Below are 15,263 nucleotides of genomic sequence, written 5' to 3'. Positions count from 1 at the left end.
AGGGCTGCGGCCTCTCCCTGCGCGCGCGGTGCTAGCGCTCAGAGTGGACGCCGCTCAGAGTGGACGCGGGACCGGGGGACCGGCTGCCGCGGGGCACCCCGATCTCTGAGCTGAGCCGCGGGGTGAGTGCCCCTGGGGTTCTCTTGCTCCTCTAGGGCCAGTCTGCGCTCGGCTTTGTTTCCCTCCTTGTCCCCCCTCTAGGCTCCCGGGAGGGGAGGGGGTACTCCCGCGTCCCCACTCACCCGCTCCCGCTCGGGCCTGGCCCGGCCGCGCTCCAGAGTCCGCGCCAGCCCGCACTGCCCGGTGCGCACCCCCGTTCAGGCCTGTCCCCCTCACTTTGGAAAACTCCTGACCGTTATGCTCCGCGGGGTCCCCTCCCCCGACTGGCCCCCAGCCCTTCTCCTCCCCCACCTCCTGGGGGCGGAGCCTGAGCTGCCAGCCCACGGCTCTCTGCTGGGGGCTTCTGCCTCCTTCCTCGGGGACCTGGGCCTTGGAGGAGGCGGCTGGACCATGGGGGGTGGGGGGGGGTATGTGACTGAGATCTCTGCTCGTAGTCACCCCTAAAACTCACGGAAAGTTTCTCCATCTGTCCCTGCGCCCTTCTGGCCTGTGGATCCCAGGTTGACGCTGTGTCTCGTTGGGGCTTTAATAAACTGGGGGGTCAGGGCAAGCACATCAGCACCCACCTTCTCACCTCCCGTTCCCGACCCCAAGCTCCATGCCTTTGTGCCTCCCGTTATCGGCCGACCAAACCTCTGCCTCAGCAACCCCTTCTATTGCCTGAGAGTCCTGCTTCCCAAGATTCTCCTTAGTCCTGGGCCGCCCTTCAGAGGAACTTCCTGCTACTCTCCCGCCAGGGGCCCAGCCCCCCATGTCCTGCCTGCCCCTCCCCGAGTCTCACTTCTACCCCTTAAGGCTCAAGCTGACAGAGCAGATGGAAGTTGCAGCTGGCGGTGTTTGTGCCGGCCTCCCCTGCCTGCAGTGTCTCCCTCTTACCTCAGTTTCCACTTCTGCAATGGATGTGACCACAAGAATGATGTGGGTAAAGTGCCAGGTGGGGCCAGGCATGCAGTAGGCATCCAGTACATGCTGGGGCCTTGCCACGTTCTCAGGGTGGGGAGAAGGCTCCCATCCCGGAGGATGACAGGCGCATGATGGGAGCAGAGCTGTGAGGGGAGACACAGGGTGCTGGAGAAGCCCACAGTGGGTCCTGATCCAGCCTGGGGCATTCAGGAGGGCTTCCTGGAGGAGGTGACATGATAAGTGCGAATGCTGAGGTTTGATGGGGAAGGAGGATGTGCTGGGGAAAGGAACACCATACACAAATACCCCTGTGTGAACCAGAGGCCAGTGGGGCAAGCAAGGCACTGGGGTCAGCAGTTCTGGATTTTAATGGACGTAGATGAGACCCATGGGGGTTTTATAGCAGACATAGCCACTCCCAGCTGCAGGGGTGTGGGTCAGAGCTGAGGGTGGGTCCTGGGGTGGGGGGATCTGTGGCTTCAGCTTGAAGGATGAGTTGACAGGTGGACCAGCTGGGGAAGGGTATACCTGTGAGATGGACTCAGTTAAGAAAGGCCCAGAGGCCCCAGGCAGACCACTGCATTCTGGGAACAGTGGGAACTTTTGGGAAGGTCCCAGAACGCTGAGCGGAGGAGCTGGCGAGCCCTGGAGGGTAGAGGTGCGCCAAGATCTTGGTATCTCAAGCTCCTCTACGAAGCCAGTGTGGGGACGGACATGCTGGTAGGAGCGAGCCTGGCAGCCTGGGCACTCGGGGAGTGCAGGCTCTGGGTTCGAATGAGAACCAGTCTCTGACTTCGAATCCCAGCCCAGCCCCTTCCGTGCTCGGTGACCCTTGGCAAGCAGCAGCCCCTCTCTGAGGTTCATTTTCCTCAAATGTCAAACAGAAGGAAGCTCACGGAGCATGTCAGAGGGCTTGGCACACGGGGACATCTAGCTGGGGTTACTGATTCCCCCCTCTGGGGCTCGCTCTTCCTCTCCTGATCTTGGGACAGCCCCTGATACAAATCGATAGTCAAAGGCAGCTCCCTCGCCCCAGTTCTGGAAGGTGGTGGGGCCAGCCTAACTCTGAGCGTTTCCCAGTGGGGGGCGTGGAGGCCCACCAGTGACTCAGAGCTAGAGCTTGGACCCTGCTGGGCACTTTGGGGGCACATTATCCAGCGAGGCCCGGCTCCTGCCCTTGAGGGGCTTTGGGGCTTTGTCCTGAGGAAAGTCTCCTGGCCCAGAAGGGAGGCGGTGGGGAGGGAGAGCGTAGGGGTGGGTGTGAGGGCGGAGAGGTGGTCCAGCACCAGGTGTCCTCGGCCCCACTGCCCACTGCCAGCATCACCAGCTTCCCTTCCCCGGGCCAAGGCCGTGGGACGTCTCCTGAGGGTCAGAGTTGCGCAGGATGAACACTCAGGTGGGGCAGAGAGAGGCCCTGGGCAGCCTCAGGCCCAGGAGACCCCGCCTCGGCGGGTGACAGAGCCTGTGGGCTTCGCAGTCCTGGGTCATAATCACCCCTTTATGCTCCCTGCTCTGCGTGGGTACACAAGGCCGGCTCATGGATCGCGTGACCCACGCCCCGGCGCCTGGCTGGAATGGGCGCCCACTCGTCCCCCATTAGCACAGGCTGGGGTCCCCCAGTGGCTGCCCAGCAGACTGTATGAGGCCCTGAGAGGGTCCTTCACGTTCCCGAGATCCCAGTGGCCAAGGAAGGACAGTCATGTGATTAAATATGGGCTCTGGACTCAAGGTCCAGAGGAACCAGGACCCAGCTGGGGACCTGGGGCAAGTGCCTAGGACCTCCTCTGTGAGCCTCAGTTTTCTTATCTTTGAAAGGGGGGCATACCCCTCCACCCCAAAACCGGCTGCTGGGAGCAGATGGTGGACAAGCTCAGCACCTGGCACAGAGAGAGCTGACAGCTGGGCAGGACCCTCCCTGGACCCTGGTTCCAGGTCCCGGGGCTGCTCCTTTCCTTCCTCTCCAGCCCTGGCCGAGCCTCATTTGCTGCCCGTTACTCCCTACAGCTCCCACCAGAGGCTATTCCCGTCTTCACAGCCACACCATCTTCCGGGAACTCGGGGACTGTGGTATCCCGCAGCCCCACCACGCCTGCCTCAGTTTCCCTTTCTTGCAGTGGCAGGGCTGGTGCCCCAGGCTGCTTTCCTGAAGGAGGCTCAGGGAGACTTGGCTGGGTGCCAACCTGGCCACGTCTCTTCCTGCCCAGAGCTGCCTGGGGCTCCTCGCTGTCCTGTGTTTCTGCCCTAATCTCTTCCCATCTCTCTCCTAGGGCCTCTAGGTACTGCTTCTTGCTGTTTCTTTTGGATGACACCCACCCCCATTTCCATTCACCTTTTAGTTCTTAGCCAAGTAATAATATTAACATTAAACCTGGAGGCAGAGAGATCCAGGCAAGGGAACAGCCAGTGCAAAGGTCCTGGGGCAGGACCATACCTGTTTGTTGGAGAAACAGTGAGGAGGCCATTGTGGTTGGAGCAGGTGAGCGAGTGGGGAGAGGGCAGGGAGGGCCAGGGGCAGGTCCTGCAGGACCTTCTGGGTTGGGGGAGGACTTGGGCTTTTACCCCAAGGGAGGTGGGTAGCCCAGAAGGGCTGTGGACAGAGGAGGGATGGGATGTGACCCAGGTGCTCACAGGGGTCCTTTGGCTTTAGGGTGAGGACAGACTATGGGGTTGAGGGTGCGAGTGCATTGGCCCAGGAGGGTGGTGATGGAGCTGGACCAGGAAGAGGCAAAAGTAACCGCGGGCATATTTGGGATAGGTTTTGAAGGCAGAGCCGACAGGACTTGTTCTATTCTCCCCAGGTCCCTTGCAGATGACCCCACACTCGGGGACTCTTAGAAAGCAGGAGGGTCGTGGCTTTGCAGGGTCTTAACCTCTGTCACAGCAAGTTCCTCCCGAGTTCACGGGGGCTGAAGAGGCACTGCCACTGTCCATCTCCTGAGGGGTGACTGACCCTCTCCTCTCCGATTCTGTCCTGGGTGCCACCCTCATTCCAACTTCATCATCCAGGCCTTGAAAGCTCCCAATGCTGTCCTCTCCCTCCCCACACCAGACCCCAGCAGGTTGGGTTAGAGGGAGCCGGGAGCTCCTGGCCCGGCCCGCCTGCACCTGGATTAGCCCATCCTGCCCGGACATCAGAAGGCACGGGCCCAGCAAGGCTGGGGCTGCAGGAGCCAGGGGGTAATGGGAGCTGCCTTGGAGAGTAGGGGAAGCAGCTGTAGCTCGGGCCTCCTCTACACCAGGCCTTCCCTGCAGGTGGCCCCTGCCCTTGCCAGCTGGTATCCTAGGTGGGGAGACTGAGGCTGGAATAGGGATGTCACTCCCCTGGGGGCCCATGGTAGGCTGGGCAGCCCTGCATTCGAGCCCCTCCGTGCTGCAGGCTGCTGTGCTGCCTTGGTTTCCCCAGAGGCTTGCTGAGGGCCCACCCAGCTAACCAAAGTGGTCTGGGCCTGAGCCCTCTCCCCAGATGTGGTCAAGCAGATGTGCATCTGTGGGTGGGGCCAGCTGCTGTGGTCGGCCTGGCCTCAGTGGGGCCTCCACCTTCCTCATCGGCCACTTTTACTCTTAAAGGTCCCATGGCTGGGGTACAGAGCAAGGGACTGTGCTCGAGTTCCAGTTTCCCCCCTGCCCAGTCCCCAACTGGTTGTGTCTGAGTGTGTATTATAGTCTGTGTACATGCCTGTCTGCATGTATGTGTGGATGAGGGGATCTGGCTTTGTATGTCTGGATTACTGTCTGGCTTGGTGGAAGCGTGGTGTGCTGTGTGGCCTGTCTCTGTAGCCTGACTGTGTGCACGCATCTCAGTCTGGGGTCCGTGTGTTAGTTTACCTTCCTGTGTACCGCAGATCTCTGACCTGATTCCATATTTATATTTCGCTGCAGCCCAATCATATACCTGTATTGCTTGCCTGACTGTGACCCTGTGCATGTCTGTTGTTTGGCTGTGTCTCTGATCTGACTGGGCTAGTGGTCTGACTGTGTATGTGTATTGTCTGCCCCACCGTGACCCTACCTGTGTATTTTGTCTGACTGTGTTTGTCTGAGGACTGATTTTGTTCCTGCATGTGTTTGTGGTCTGCTGTGTGCAAGTGTTCTTTGCCTGCCTGTGACCCTGTGTGAGTTTCTTGTCTGCTGTGTGTCTGTGGCCTCTGTGTGGACCTGTGCCTCTCTGATCTGCCTGTGCTGGCGGCCTGGCCATGTACGCGTAGTCCCTGCCCCACTGTGATGCTGTGTGTGTATGTTATCTGACTGCGTGTCTGAGATCTAATTTTGTGCCTGCCTGTGTTCGTGGTCTGACTACGCGCACATTTTATTTGTCTGACTTTGCGTGTGGCCCCATCTCTGTTGCCTGACTGTGCATACATCTGTGGCTGTTTCTGGTCTCCCTGTCTGTCTGTGGTCTGACTGAGTGCCTGTCTATGGTTTGACTGGGTAGATTCCTTCTTTGAGTCTGTTCTGACTGCACGTCAGTTACGAGTCTGACTGTGTGCAGCTTGAGCCCCTCTACCTCCACCCCCCATCCCAGCTTCCTCACCCTCTACCCTGGGTCATGACCTGCCACCACCCAGTCTCCCCTGGGGCCGCTCCATGGCTGGGCGAGGTGACCGCAGCAGGGTATTTTGGGAGCCAGATGATAGGGGCTGCCCCGTCATTATGTGGCACTCGACCCTGTGGCCATGGCCCAGACACACCCAGAGTGCGGCCTGGGGTGGGTGCAGGGTTGCCCTGGCCAAAGGGCCTTATCCTTGGGTCTCTCCCTGCCCCCCACCCCCCAACCCTCTGCCGTGACTCTGGCCAAAGTGGGGACTGGGGAGGGGGCCAGCCAGGGTTCTGCTCTTGCAACAAGGGGTCCTTCTGCCTTTAAGAAGAGTTTAGGTTCTTGTGGGAGAAACAGACGCTGAGTGATTAACATTCCATTTAATTTACCAACTAGGGTATATGTTGTGGAGGATGGTCTTAGTCATTTCTGAGGCCGTGGGATGTGGAATGGGGTGGGGGGCTGACCTTCGAGGGGCAAGGAGGGTTCCAGGGGAAGTGACAACTGAGCTGAGACTTGTCATGTGTTGGGAGGGAGGGGGCAGCATTTCTGGCTGAGGGCACAGCAGGGGCAAAGGCTTGTAGGGGAGACTGGGCTCAGGCGGTGTGGCTGTCAGCAGGAGCGGCTTCCTCCGGGAGCGGCGGGAGCCACAGCAGGTGGGAAAGCAGGGCAGGACCAACAGGTGTGTGCTCAGAGGATCTGATGTGGCCGAACGGGCCGGGTCGTAGGACAGTGGGCAGGGTTAGCTGGAACCTCATCCTGCCGGAGTTCCAGGCTATGTGGGGGAGAAATGGGGTGTTCAGAGCACATGCTAGAGCTGGTGTTCAATTCTGGTGTGGGGCTTGGCTGTAGTCAGGGCTTCTGTCCAGATCTGGGGTTCAGTCTGGTGTTGGGACTCAGCGGGGTGTGGGGGCTGTGGCAGTTGGGCTGCTATAACAATACCAGAGACTGGGTGGCTTATAAACAACAGACATTTATTTCTCACCGTTCTGCGAGCTGGAAGTGCAAAGTCAACGTGCGGGCAGGTCTGGTGTCTGGTGAGAGTCCAGCTCCCGGTTCATAGACATTGGCTTCTTGCTGTGTCCTCACAGAGTGGAAGGGGTGAGGGAGCTCTCTGGGGCCTCTGTCATCAGGGCACTAATCCCATTCAGGAGGGCTCCACCCTCATGACCTCATCTTCACCCAAAGGCCCCGCCTCCTAATACCTTCACATTGCGGGTTAGGATTCCAACATGCCTTTGGGGCAGGGGCACAAACGTTCGTTCCGTCTGTAGTCGGGGCTCAGCACTTTCTCTCCACCCTTCATCACCCTAGGTCCCTCCCCCACCGTCTATAATCCTGTCTTCCCCATCCTGTGACCCTTCTGCTGCCCCCTTCCTCCTGCTGCCTCCCCCAGGAAGGCCTCCGGGATTCCCCTGCTCCCCTCTCACGGCCCCTCCCTTGTTTCTGCAGACGCTGCCTCATCTGACGATTGGCTCGGCTCGAGTCCTCTCTGTGAGGGACTGGGGCCACCCCCCCTCCAGGGTGAGGTTGGAGGTTGCAGGTCACTGCCAAGCATGGCGCCTGCCTGGGGCCCTGGTGTGGCGCCTGTGATTGGTACCGTGGGCCTCGTGGTCTTGCTGGTCGGAGGCTGCGCAGCAGAAGGTAAGAGCCCGGCGCAGGGTGTGCGGGTGTCTGAGCACGCATTTATGTGTGCCTGTGGGGCTCCTGGTTTTGCCAAGTGGAGCCTCTGCGCTCCATGAATGTTACTGAGTAAAATGCCTACTATGCACTGAGTCCTGAGAGATTCAGAGGTAACTAATAACGATGGTGTTATTAAAGCAATAACAGTAATGATGATAATGTCTGCTTCCCCATCATCAACTCTGTACAAAGCCCAGAGCTAAATACAGACTTACCTGCTTCATCTTTCTCCAGCCTCTCAAAACCCAGCATGCCAATTCTATTACCTTCCATATTTTCCAATGAGGGAAACCTAAGGCTCAGAGTAGGCAGGGACTTAATTGAAGTCCCTCACTCCTGAGTAAGCCAAAGAGTTACCTTCCCTTGCTGCAGGTAGAAACACCAGCACCCAGGTGGCAGACACACAGGCATCCAAACCTTTCCAGGCAGAGCCAGGGGAGGCTTCTTAGGAAAGAGAGGGCATTGGAAGTGGGGCTTTGTGGGTTTGTAGGAGTTTGCTGGTGGAAAGGGCATTCCTGGTAAAGGTGTTAACACATGGAGGTGAGGAAAGAGATAGGTGCAGTTTGGAGATGGGCAAGGCTGCGTTTCTGGCAGTAACATGAATAGGATGAGAGTCAGTTGTGGGCCCAGCACCAAGATCCGACCCACTATGAAGGGTCTAGAGGAGGCATCACTAAGACCCATGGGGACACAGTGTCAGGCCAGAGGGAAAGAAACGGGTCTTTGATCAGGCTGGTTTTGCTGAAGAACTGTTGTGTGACCTTGGGCTAGTGACTCAGCTGCCATTTCCTCCTTGATTGAATGAGACTCATAACATTATCCCTGTCCCACCAACATTCTTGTGACAAAGACACATGATAAGCCCTCTATGCTGCGTGGCACATAGTAGGCCCACAATCCCACGTTACCACAAGCATAGTAGTTATTGCTGCTAGGTAAGAACACCAGAGACACACACAGCTGTCTCGTCCATTGGTGCTTTTTCTCGTTTTCACATTGTTTTTTATTAAGTGCCTAACACATCAGATCAACCACCATAATCTGATGAGATGAATGCTGTTATCACCATCCCGGTTGTACAGATGGGGAAACTGAGGCACACCCAAGAAGTGGCCATGCTCAGATTTGAACCTGGGCTGCCTGGCCCCCGAGCCTGAGTTCCCCACCTTGGTATGAAACTGCCTCCAGTCCAAAGTCCGGGCGTGGCTGGGCTGTGATGTGTGCAGTCCCCACCAGGGCAGGGCCTGCGCCTTCCTGGGCTCTATTCCCTGCAGTGGGAATGGCCTCTGTTATCAGGGCACTAACTCCATTCAGGAGGACTCCACCCTCATGACCTAGTCATCACCCAGAGGCCCTAAGAATTTTTAGTTTTTCATTCATTATTTAACAGGGTTTCTCCCTGTGGGCACTGCTGACATGGAGGCCTGGTCATTCTTTGGGAGGGGGCCGTCCTGGCCACTGTGGGGGGTTGAGCAGCATTCCTGGCCCCACCCACTCGGTGCCAGGAGCACCCCCAATGTGACAACTACAGATGTCTGCAGACAAAAACGCCCCCTCCCCCAGTTGAGAACCACTGATTTAACTACACTGGTTGGATAAATACGTATCTACTGCTCGCCATTTTGCTCCACTGATAATTGCCAGCCTTGGCCTTGGTGGAGCTGAGCTCATCCCCGTTTTTTAGGTGGGGAAACTGAGGCCACAAAGTGGCCATTGTGATGAGGGATGGAGATCACAGACTTCTAGTCCTGGGCTCGAATCCTGGCTCGATCATGTGACCTGGGAGGGACTGTGTTCATTCACATAAGCACCTACCCTGTGTCAGGCACCGGGTTAGACACCGAGACAAAGCAAACATCTCACCCCTTAGGGAGCGGCTGACCTGGCCTGGGAGGGAGGACGGTGGACATGCCCAGGAGCAAGATAAGCGGGAGATGAGGGCATGGGGGGCGGGGAGGTCACAGTGAGTGGGTGTCATCTGTGCAGAGGCCTGAAGGAGCTCACAGGGGCCTGGGGAAGTGCCCCAAGCAGAGGGAATAGCCTGTGCAAAGGCCCGAGGCAGGGCCCGGCCTGGTTTGTTGGAGAAACAGCCAGGAGGTCTGTGTGGCTGGAGCACGGAGAGGAAGTGAGGGCAGGGAGGGGAGGGGTAGGCTGTGCAGAGCTGTGTGGGCCTGGGGAGGCCTGGGCTTTATCTCTAGGGAGGTGGAAGCCCTGGAGGGCTCTGGGTAGAGGAGGGGCTGCAGCTGACTCACTGGCACCCTCTGGTGGATCCTGTGGGGAGGGCAGACCATTGTGAGCGACCTTAGGAGCTGAGGGACCAGGTGGGCGATATGGGTGTGACCCAGGATGTCAGCACCTGGCGTGTAGCAGGAGCTGGCTCAGTGGGTGTTCCCTTTGGGAGCCCTTAGTTATTATTACTGTGTGACTTTAGGCGTTGGTAGTGGGCTAGATGCAAACCCAGGTCTCCATCTTCAGGGCTGGGACATCGCGACCCCAGTAGGTGGGTCTGTTTAGCAGGAGCCCTGTCATCTGGGGCCCTGCAGGGGGGCGATGGGCACCAAGATTGGCACTGCCGGCTTCAAGGATTGGCCGAGGTCCTCAGGGAGAGATTTGAGGTGGGGGCTGTCAGGCTGCACAGAGCCTGGGGGAGCAGCCAGCGCCAGGACGAGGGATTTCTGCTGTGGAAATGGCTCCTGGTCCTGTGGGGCCTTCCCAGGATGCTGTGGGCCGGCCCAGGCAGAGTTGAAGAGGACAGTGGGTGGGTCTCTGGATCTGGCACCAGATTCTTCTCTGCGGAATCTGAAGTGGAAAAACAGAAATCAGGCCTTTCCCAGCCTCCGTGCTGTTGGCATCACCACTCGGAACCTCAGTCTCTTCATCTAAGAAACGGGGCATCTGGAGTGCTCTCAGTAATGAAGACCCACGGCCCCAGTTATCAAGCCTGCTGTTTGCAGGGCTTGGGAGCCAGATAGGGCCGGGTTGGAATCTAAGCTCTTTGCCCATCACGAGCTGGGTGACTCCAGGCGGGTCACTCACCCTTTCTGAGCCTCAGTTTTGCCCGTCTGTGACATGGGTAGAAGAATAGTGCTCAGCCCCACCAGGCCTAGCACAAAATGAGCGCTTGCTGGCACAAACTGCAGCTATACCCAGTGCATACTTCTTGGGTCCCGGGCTCCTTTGCCAAGAAGAGGAGGGGAGAGAATGAGAGAATCCGAGAATCCACAAGGAATTTTCTAGTGGTAGATGCAGTGGCTAGAGAGCTCTCCCGGGCTGGCTGGGATCTTGGAGCCACCGGGAGAGGCCGAGAAGGCGTCTGGCAGGGAGGGGGAGCCCAGGAGCGAGTAGGCAGCTTCATCGGGCCTGGTGTTAATACGCATCAAAGTCAAGAGCCCCATTTTCTCAGTGGTCACTGGACACAGAGGAGGTATGATGGGGTCCCGGAGAGTGAGCTCCTGTACCCACCCCACCCTGTGGCACATAGCCGGGTATTTCAGCCCAGTGGGATCAGGGCTGTGATGGGGACACCAGGCAGTGGTGGGGACAAAGGGGTTCCTGACCCAGCCTGCTGTAACCTAAGAAGGCTCCCAGGGTAGGTGCTGGCCCAGCTGAGGTTGGAGCTGCCAGATGAAGGGAGGAGAGGAGGGAGGGACTCCAGGGGGGAGGAGGCGCAGTGCTCCCCCTGGGTCTGCTTCCCCGGATTGGTGGGTGTAGGGGGTGTCCCAGCTCCGATAAACAGCTGTGCCTCCCGCAGCTGCTCTGTTCCGTCCAGCGGCTCTGAGGGAGCATTTTCCCAGAAGTGAGACTCGACCTGGCCGCAGTGATTTTCCCCGTGACTTGGCTGAGGGACCCCTACGGCCCCCGTCACCATTCCTGAGGCTCAGGAGGGGCAGCCAGCAGCCAGGGCCAGGGCGGCGGCCCAGCCCAGGCTCAGGCCCAGCCCAGGGCTCAGTGCGGAGCAAAACATCTACGTCAGGCTCAAGGCTGGAGGTGAGAGGAGCGTAAGATGTCTTGGGGACAGAGAGGCCCCGGTTCAAATCCAGGTGCTCTCCTTTCTGAGCGGTGTGACCTTGTGCAAGGCTGTTAACCTTCCTGAATCTGTGTAGTCCCGTCTGTACCATGGGATTACCAGTCACTGCCTCGAAGGGATCCACAGGAGGTGAATGAGGTCACACTGGCCACACGCGGTGGGTCTGCCCATTTTCAGGGGAGATGCCAGCGTAGGCACATGTCGCATCAATGGGAGCAGAGCCTTGGACGAGGGCGGTGAGGCCCGTCAGATCACCGATGGGCACTCTGTTTTGTCCAAGCCTAGCCCGAGCCGTGAGAGGGGTAAACGGGGCGCCCGGCCGTGGGACCCGAAGCTTCCCTGCGCTTTTTGGTGCTTCTGAGCAGCTAAGACGTTTCCAGCGGAAACCTGGTGGCCTGCTGCTCTGTCCGCTGGTTTTGGGGGCTCAGAGGCCCAGTATTGCCATAGTTGGAGTTGTTCAGCCTCTTTCTGCCTCTCCTCAGACCCAAACTTTTACTTAATAGTTTTCTTTAATTAGCTTACCTTTTTATTCAATCCTTTAAAAAATTTTTAAAATTCTCTTTAAATAGTTCTAAATCTAAAAAAAGTGCTCCTTCCTCCTGTGTCTAGCCACATGGTTTTTGTCCCTGGAGGAAGCCACTATTTCTAAATTCATTCTCTCTCTCTCTTTCTCTCTTTTCCCCCTTTCATTTTTCTTCTCACACAAATGATAGCATTCACTGCACTTTTTTAGCCCTTTTTTTTTCATTTCATGGTATGTCTTGCTGTTTTCCTCCTAACAGTTCCTTTGAAAAGCATCCTTGTTTCCTTTTTACAGCTGCATAGTATTCCACTTCATGCTGAGCCCAGTATTCATTTAATCACTCCCCTTTGGTTGGGTATATAGATTACTCCCCTCGGGACCTCGTATGTGCAGTCCTTGAGTCTGCTGGTAAAAATCTCAGCAGTAACTGAATTCATTTTATGAGACACCTTGTAGTTGGACTGTGAATGGAAATTCAGTATCCCTTTGGGCAATTCAGAGGTTACTGTGAAAAGTCAATAAAAAGGAAACAATGTTATTAAACTCTGGCTGGATCCTGCCACCTGTCCTGGGTACAGAGTTGAGGCTTCAAAGGCTGTTAAAGACATAGTAGTTCCCAGGTGACACTTTGGTGGAGAGACGATGTCAGATCATTGTGAGGGGCAGACACCGTGGGCACAAGCGCCAGCCTGCTTCCGATCCCTCCTCAGCTGCGTGTGTCTGAAGCAAGTGTCTTGTGTGGCCAGTGCCTCGGTTTTCTGATGTGTGAAATGGGAGTTATGATGGCCTTGCCCCTCAGCACTGTCAGAAGGATTAGGTGGCACTCATCTTGGATGTTACTAACCTGCTTGGTGCCTCAGTTTCCCCACATGTCTCACTAGGGGATTAGACCAAGTATCTCCTGCCAAGTCTTTTCCAGACTAAAGACCCTTCAGGGTTTGGCTAGTCACCACTGGGGGGCCTCCAGGTGCTGAATTTGGGGACCTCAGAATCTCGGGGGGCCTCCCCTTCCACCCTCCCCTGTGCACTGAGCGTGTAGGCCCACATGAGGCTGTGTCCACATACAAGTGTGTGTGTGTGGCTGCTGATCCAGGTGGTGGTTGGTGAGGCAGGGCTGTGCAGACCCCGGGGCACCCACAGGTCCTTGCGGGGGGGCGGGGGGGGGGAGGAGCAATCAATGGCATCGTTTCTTCACCGTCCTCCTCTCTCCAGGCCTCCTGTTGAGCTCACGTGGTAACTCCGTGGCCAGGCAGGGGGGCTGAGGGGGCATGTTTGCATGGCCCCACGAGGTCCTGGCCACTTACCTGGGCCCACTGGAGCCCCTCTTTTTCCTGCTCTATCCCCAGAGCCCCCCAGGTTCATCAAAGAGCCCAAAGACCAGATCGGCGTGTCGGGAGGTGTGGCCTCCTTTGTGTGTCAGGCCACGGGTGACCCCAAGCCACGGGTGACCTGGAACAAGAAGGGGAAAAAAGTCAACTCGCAGCGCTTTGAGGTGAGTCGGGGTGTGGGGAGGTAGCCTGGGGCCAAGGCGGCTCAGTCATGAAAGTCGTCACAGAAATGTTCCCCCGACGTAACGTGGGCAGCCAGGGCCGGGCAAGCCGGGCTGGGCACCCTCTCCAGCGGGACCCTTCTCCCACTCACTCCCCGCCATGTGACCCCACCCGCCTGCCCAGTACGGGCCCTGCCAGGCTGGCTTGCTCTGCCATGTTCATGCTGTGTGGCCCTGAGAAGGGCCTTGCCCTCTCTGAGTCTTATCTGACACACAGACTCACAGCCCGCACCACTGCTCACAGAAAGGAATCTGGACACAGGCACATGATTAGACAGGCATGTTTCCACACCCAACACGCCTTCACATGCCAGTCACACACGCTTAATGTGCATGGCACACACCCATGTACACATAACATCTTTACTTGTACATACCCAGGCCCAGCTTTCTGCCTTTAGTGTATACACGTAGGACATCCTCACACAGGTGTGTACAGCCCCCAGCTCCCCTCCCTGGACCCCTGGGACCCCAGCCTGGCCCTGACCTCTCTTCCCTGCCCACGGCAGACGATCGAGTTTGACGGGAGTGCGGGGGCCGTGCTGAGGATCCAGCCGCTGCGGACGCCTCGGGATGAGAACGTGTATGAGTGCGTGGCCCAGAACTCCGTTGGGGAGATCACGGTCCACGCCAAGCTCACTGTCCTCCGAGGTACTGGGTTCCCCGTGTCGGCGGGGAGGCACTGGGCCCGAGGCTTTGGGGACAAACACCAAAAGCATCCGTGAAAGTCTTGCTTTGGGAGACCTTGATCTCTCTTCTCTAGCCCCGAATACCACTGAGCCCAGAGCCTGCTTTAGGAAGCATTTGCAGCAAAGAGGCGCCTCAGAGACTAGAGCCATCCTCATTTTTTATCTCAGTCATGCTCTTCTGATTACAAGAGGCTGACTGAACCCAAATGGTTCAAGTAAGAAAAACAATTCAGTGGTTCATGTGATGAAAATGTATGCATCCAGCTTCAGGTTCAGCTGGATCCAGGAGCTCATACAGGGTTCTCAGAGCTCACCCTCTGCCTCCGGGCTTATTTTCTTCTACATATATCCTCAGATGCCTCAGTCACTCCAGGCTTCCAAGCCCCCACCCAAAAGGGAGGACCAGATAGCCCAGGACGGGTGCACCTAGCCCAGCTTGCCCATGCCGGAGCCAGTGACTGTGGCTGGAGGAACAGAGGACTCTGATTAGCAGAGTTCTCCCTGCAGTCGAGGGTGTGCCAGTCCCTTAGACGGGCAGAAACAGCTGCACCCCCCCCCCCCCACACACACACACACTTCCTCATACATTCACACGAATCCTTTGGTAACACTCCTTCAGTAGACTGTTTGCTGGTCTTTCAGGTGGGCTGGGAGTGGGGCACAAGAAAATGGCTTCCTCATTATAAACCAGCAGCATTCAGACAGCCTTGCCACAAATCCCTGCCCAGCTGCTCTCTACTGCCTTCTCTCTCGCAAGGTGGTTTTAGCCCGGGGGCCTGCAGCTTGAGTTCAAATCCTGGCGCTGCCACTCTGAAGCTGTGTGACCTTGCATTAGTTAATGAACCTCTTTGGGCTGCAGTTTCCTTCTCTCCAGAGTGGGATAATAATGATGCTCAACACAAGGGATGGTTTCATGGATGAGATGAGCAGTCGCTACAAGTGAGAGGCTCATGCAGTGCTACTCGGGGAATGAGCACTTGATCAAGTCTTTCTGTCTGAAATTATTAATATTAATTGTCATTGGTATTATTCTCGTTTGAACAAGCCAGCTTGGCCACCAGCCATTCTGCAGCTCTCAGGTGGGTGGGTTGCTCCTGTCACCTGCAGGGATACCCTGACCCTCTCAAGTATGAGCCACAGTCAGCAGTTAGGTGGGAGGTGGCCCCACATGTGGCTCTTCCAGCACCCTCCAGGGTGGCAGCACTGTGGTCAGCTTGGAGCCCTGGGAGGAGGCA

At 57.3% G+C, this 15,263-nt stretch overlaps 1 protein-coding gene across 1 annotated transcript in view; it reads left to right on the top strand.

The window, feature by feature from the left end:
* Positions 1 to 28: 28 nt before the first annotated feature.
* The window catches only part of PTPRS (protein tyrosine phosphatase, receptor type S), a 55,052-nt gene continuing 39,817 nt past the window's right edge, over positions 29 to 15,263 (top strand). Inside the window, 4 exon segments of the mRNA XM_023764625.1 lie at positions 29 to 122; positions 7,010 to 7,201; positions 13,137 to 13,282; positions 13,849 to 13,997. Of these exon segments, the coding sequence (XP_023620393.1) occupies positions 7,114 to 7,201; positions 13,137 to 13,282; positions 13,849 to 13,997 (383 nt within the window). The 5' untranslated portion in view covers positions 29 to 122; positions 7,010 to 7,113.

Source organism: Myotis lucifugus, unplaced genomic scaffold (assembly GCF_000147115.1).
Source record: "Myotis lucifugus unplaced genomic scaffold, Myoluc2.0 scaffold_341, whole genome shotgun sequence".
NCBI lineage: Eukaryota > Metazoa > Chordata > Mammalia > Chiroptera > Vespertilionidae > Myotis > Myotis lucifugus.
The sequence above is the reverse complement of the archived record's forward strand: the minus strand, read 5'-3'. Positions and strand labels throughout refer to the sequence as shown.